The following is a 5516-nucleotide window of genomic DNA, read 5'->3' on the forward strand; positions in this document are numbered from 1 at the left end:
GGATTTTTGCTCCTGAGGTGGCTAGTGGTGCTGCAAGCAGTTAGCAATTACTGCAAATTTATCTTGGGAGTCACGGGCGTCCTCCACCAAACAGACTATTTCATTTCTCCAGCAGCTGGAGAGGTGCGAAGCTGCTTGCTGCTGCCCTGCTCTTCTCCCTCCTCTGCAGTGCACCCGGCCATAGCACATCCCTGTGCTGTCCCGTCCTGAGCGGTCGTATTCACTCTGGCTGCTGAATACAGAGCTCTAGGTACAAAAAGAGCAATAAAGCAGCACAGATTTACACCTGTGAGATTTCATTTCTCAGTTTTCATCCTGCTTGGGCACAAGTTCTATATTTAGTTTAAACCCCCTGCACATATAGTAGTACTTTAAGTGCCCTGTTCCCTCTTACCACCTGCTTTTGACTTTGGAGGGCCACATTTTCTTCCTTCCTTCCGAAGTTTGATGATCTTGTCATGAGCAACGACCAAGCCCCTAATCATGGTGCTTGCCCTATATTTAAAATGTTGCTACATCTTTTTAATGAGACAAAAATGTGTACACGGAATTTATACCTGAATGCTACTGGCTTGACTAAGCTCTATATTTATCCAGAAAAGACAAGAAAATGGGTGGTTCCAAGGGCAAAGCATTTACTTGTATGAAACAATAAAACAGCTTAAGTGCTTAGTCACTGAAAAAAATTAACACTGCAATTTAAACCCAAAGGCCAGTACTTCATCCATCATTTTAGGCTATTGTAGCATTTCCAGAGCAGTTGGAAGATTAGTATACTTTGGTAATCTATCATACACAAGTGCCGCAAGGTAAGGCTGTAAAAGCTATTATTTGAGAAAAAGACCATAATTATGTAAATAAAAGGCCGAAAAGCTCACGAACAAGAGAAAAAATTACTATGACACGTAGCTGTTTGCAGCTTTCTTTGCCTTTGCTGACTGAATACTCTGTGTTGCAAACTTGTTTTCATGAAGTAATTTTCCCCTGGAGTGAGCTGAGGAACTGAAACAGCCTATTTACCAAAAATGTATTTTTTATTAAAATTCATATTTGTAAAGGAGAGTTCATTACACAAATGAGGTAAAACAAAACATACGACATAGTTTTCAGCTTTAAAAATAAATTTCAATTGAGCAATTGATTTGATTCCACGAAGTCTGAGAAAGAGTCAGGCAAGCTTTACTCATGCGGTTAGATAGCAGACAAGGTGGGAAGACACAGCTGATGCTGCCCTGACTCAGCACGGAGATGTCAGCGGGAGGGTCAGGAGTCTTCCACGGGTCAACCGCGTTGTTCTTTATTCCTCCATCAGAAGTCAAGACTTGCAGAGGAGAGGAGATTAGTACAGGCCAGAGACAGGCAGCGATAGCCAGTTCACCTACTGCTCTAACCAGGGGTCCCCCATCAGTATTCCACCACAAAAGGCTATATAATGTTTATAATTTGATTGTGCAAATTCAATCCCTCATCAGTCTTTGCTCACCACCTCCTCAGCCCTCAAGATTTAACAGCAAGCAGATACCAGCTCTAAAAATGTTCCATTCAAAAGCAACATTTGGCAAGCAACAAGCCCGTAAGTGTGACACACTTTGCAAGGTACGGGGAGAAAAGAGTTATGCTTTTTTCTTCCCTTTTTTTGAAGTCTGTTTCCATGCATATACAAGTGGAGCTCATCATCTAAAGTCATCTTGTTGTAAAGTTTACAAAGTCTTTAACAATCACATTTGCCACCCAATGAAATTAATCTTTCTCATTTAGGATCAAGCCCAAAAGCTTGAACACCTCAAAGACAGAAGTGGCTGCAAATGTTGTTTTCCAATATAACGGTAAGAAAATAGGTGAGGTGAATCCCAGACCCATTTCTCAGAATGCAAGCCAAAGTCAACTAGCAGACTAAGAACTGCTAAACTTGCTTCCAGCTCCTAAAAGGTACAAAACAAATACCCTCCCGCCCCAGCAAAACAAAGTAATGCTCCAAAATCCCCACAAACGCCTAAATACAGGCTGCTGGGAATTACCGCTTGGCTGAAGCTCTGTAGTCCAGGTTCACTTTGATGGATTAAGGTATTACAGAGCTGACCAACTATGCAGGCCTAGAATGAGACTGAGATGGAGTTCCACCTGTAAATCCACCTGAATGAAATTCATACGTGTCCTTGTGTATTAACTAGCTGAGATGGCTAATACATTGCTTCCAATGCATATCCCAGGACAGTATCTAGGAACCAAAGATAATAATTTTTCAGCACCTCTGTTAAGTTTAAAGTGAAATTTTATCACTGCACACAGACCGAACATGAGGCATATGCACTATTTTAATCCCATTTATACCCTCAGGGGATGTGGGTGGGATTTAAACTGTACATCAGCTTGGTGCTGGTCTTCTGCACAGAGAGAGGGTTGTACCACCTCAGGTACCACATTACCAGTAAATGCTTTCAGCAAGAGACAGAAATGCATTCATTACCCTGCACTACAGTTTATGTTAACTGTACCTTGGCAGCTTCAGTACTGGGATATAATGACAAGACTCTCCACATTAGAAGTCAGTTAAAGGCTACAGATCTTGAGAGAGAAAGAGAGAGGTGTCATATTTATGAGAGTTTTTTCAAACAGAAATAAAAAAATAATCGTCTTTTTTTATAAATCTATTTTTTAAGGAACTAAAGCAATCAACATTAAGTTCCTGGTTTATTACACATCCTGCTACCACTCTGTATGATGAGTCTGAAAAGGCAGATTAGCATAAGATTAGCAGAGAAAGAAAGCTGTTTAGGCTCAGCGTTAGACTCCAAGGCGAGCCACTTCACATTGACAAGAGCTATCACCCTTTGACTCCATGTGTCCAACAGCAGCACAGACAGTTTTTCCAGGAAAGAAGTCCCATCAGCGTTTCTTTCACTGGATAATGCTGTCTTGCTGCCCAGTCTGGCTGGGGTCAGCAGTCACGGAAGGACTGGGTGTATTGCTCTGCAAAAATCGACGGAAGTCCTTAATCATGGGGCGGAGGACCTGGATGAGGGCACTCAGCGCAGCCTGCGTTCCTTCCATCGCTTGTGCCTGTCGCTCCTGCGCGCACGCCTGCACCTCCTGAGACCGACGAATCATCTGAAGCAAGTCATTCTGCTGCTCCAGGTGCTGGGCAATCTCCTTCACATGCAAGTTGGTCACTCGCTGCTCCTGCAGGAGCTTGGCTGAGTTCAGGGCAATTCGGCTTTTCAGCTCCTGGGGTTTTGCAGACACTTCGTGTTGATGCGCCATCATCTCCAAGGGTGCTTCGGCAGTTACTGTCGTGGGGGCTTCTGTAGTGCAGTACTCCACAACTCCATCCTCCAGACTGTGGTAGGTCGTCTCTGCAGGAACTGAGAACAAAGGAAAGAAAGAGCGTAAGAAATAGCTGCAATATGGGTATTTTTATCTACAGGACTATTCAATGAATATAACAGGACTTTATTGCCTGTTCAGTGAGATAACACAGACTGAACAGTGAATGCACAAAATGACCCATTTAAGTCTACTCCACCCACCCTCATCTGAGCTTCCTTCTAGGCTGTACAGACCAAGGTCCAAAGGAACAGGGCATGCAACAGACAATCTAGACAAAATCACTTCTCAGCCTCTGATTCAGAATGATCTTTCCAAGTGTCATTAACCAACTGTCACACAGGGAAAGAAAACCAGAATGGCATTTGTTAGAAAGTCAGCTCTTGTTTGGGGCAGAGGAGGAAACCAGCCTTGGAGATGTTTCTCCCTCTGCTCTGGTCCCCAGAGAAGGGGCCCAACCTGCAGTGTTCAAAGGATACTTGCTTTCCTTGTCCTTACGGCCAACCCCAGCTATCAAAGCTGACGTTCAGTACGTGCATCTCTTGCAGCTGCTCCCCTACAGCACAAGGGCGTATTGGGAATGGCATTTTCATTACACAGATGCAGAGGATTCCTTTTGATGGGGGCTTCCCTGCACAAGGATCAGGGCATCCTCACGGGGGGTGCCAGGGGCCCCCGTATGACCTTCCGGTTCAGCACAGAGCATCTTCAGCGGGTGCTGCACTCACTCTGGGTCAGGGTGACAGTGGTGGCCGAAGCAGTGATGGGTATCTCGGTACCGTCACCTGCACTGCAGTCCCCACTCGGCAAACTGATGATGGTGGCTTCTCCCAGCAGGTTGCAGATGCGTTGCTGCATGGGGGTGAGGATGACCGGGGCAGTAGCAGCGCCCGTCGGGTCTTCACTCTCCGGCCCGTTGCCATTGCCGTTCTGGCTCTCGCCTCCTCCTTCCATGGCGGCTCGGACTTGGGCCACTTTGCGCCGCACCTCGGTCTTGAGGTCGGACCACTTCTTCTTGACCTCGGGGAGCTCGCGGTGGCAGGTGGCGACGGCGTTGACGCGGCGCAGGATGTCATGCCAGGCTGCGGCCTTGGCGGCCAGCGGCACCCCGGCGTTGAAGTGGTTGATGAGGAGGTGCTTGCCCCGCTCCAGCTCCTCCACGATGATCTCCACCTCCCGCTCCGAGAAGTTCATCTTCCGCTTCTTGGCGGGGGGCGCCGGGGGCGACGCCATGGCCATGGGGGGCACCCAGGGGCTGGCACTGGGGGGCACCTGGAGGCCGTGGGGGCCGGGCTGGGCCCAGGGGGCCCGGGGGGAGGCTGGGCAGGGCGGAGGTGCTGCAGGGCCCCCCAGGCCTGCTGACCCCCAGGGCCAGGGACGACGGGGGGGCCCCGAGGCCCCTCAGGGCCCAGAGGTGCCAGTCCCCCCCGGCTCCCCCCCTTTCCACCGCCAACGATACGCAAATTGCGTACCGCAGCCACCCAGCAAGCCCCGCTCAACGGCCTCCACCCTGCGACACTGGCGTAATGGCTTCCAGAATCAGCCCCCTTTCCTGCCCCGCCTGATTGGGCCGCGCGCCTGCCTGTCAAGCGGACGTCTAGCCTCCTGCGGGCGCCGCCGCGCTGCCATTGGCCAGCCGCGCCGCCCATCGGGGGCCGAGAGACTGCCCCGCCTCGCTGCTTGCTTCAGGCTACTGGGCCTGCGTGCGGTCTGTGAGCAGCTGGGCCCGCCCACAACTTTCACCTCCCTAATCCCATTGGGTACTTCCATCAACACAGCGCGACCCTCTGCTTTGTAAACTATTGGATACACGCCACGTCCGTCAAGATTAAACTTAGTGCTGATTTCCATGTGATTGGAGCGATGCTTCCTTTATTCCGCCTCCTCCCGGGGATTTAACCAATGGGAGTTCTCCCGATGATGTTGTACCGCCCCCTTGCGCGGCGATCCGTTCCCATTGGCCGCCTGACGTCAGCCCCCGCCTGCCCGGCGGCGAGCGCGTGGAGGCAGGGGGTGTGGGAGGGGGAGTGTCGGCCGACGCCGGCGCGCAGGCCGCCGCGATTGGCCGAGGCGGCGCGTCACGTGGCGGCCGCGGCGCGTGGCGCGAAGGCGGAAGCGGGCCGCGTCGGTGCTTCGCGGCATCGGCGGCGGAAGCGCCGCCATTTGCCGGCGTCGCGCGCGCGCGTGCCGGG

At 50.7% G+C, this 5516-nt stretch overlaps 1 protein-coding gene across 2 annotated transcripts; it reads right to left on the reverse strand.

The window, feature by feature from the left end:
- Positions 1–811: 811 nt before the first annotated feature.
- On the reverse strand, positions 812–4822 carry NAIF1 (nuclear apoptosis inducing factor 1). Of its 2 annotated transcripts, none has more exons than XM_013956011.2 (2): positions 4110–4822; positions 812–3362 (listed from the first exon to the last, which is right to left on the reverse strand). In XM_013956011.2, the coding sequence occupies exons 1-2, from the start codon at positions 4561–4563 to the stop codon at positions 2899–2901; spliced, it is 918 nt and encodes a 305-aa protein (XP_013811465.1). In that variant the 5' UTR covers positions 4564–4822; the 3' UTR covers positions 812–2898. The 2 variants fall into 2 exon arrangements, with proteins under 2 accessions (XP_013811465.1, XP_067165249.1); XM_067309148.1 differs by having other exon boundaries at positions 4053–4822.
- Between the last annotated feature and the right edge of the window lie 694 nt (positions 4823–5516).

This window comes from Apteryx mantelli, chromosome 21 (genome assembly GCF_036417845.1).
Source record: "Apteryx mantelli isolate bAptMan1 chromosome 21, bAptMan1.hap1, whole genome shotgun sequence".
Classification (NCBI taxonomy): domain Eukaryota; kingdom Metazoa; phylum Chordata; class Aves; order Apterygiformes; family Apterygidae; genus Apteryx; species Apteryx mantelli.

Bases quoted from the DNA above. Each gene is read 5' to 3' on its own strand.
- NAIF1 (XM_067309148.1), bottom strand. From the start codon at position 4,563: ATGGCCATGGCGTCGCCCCCGGCGCCCCCCGCCAAGAAGCGGAAGATG. The intron at 3,363-4,052 runs GTGAGTGCAGCA...CTTTGTTCTCAG, and splicing joins CACTGTCACCCTGACCCAGA to TTCCTGCAGAGACGACCTAC.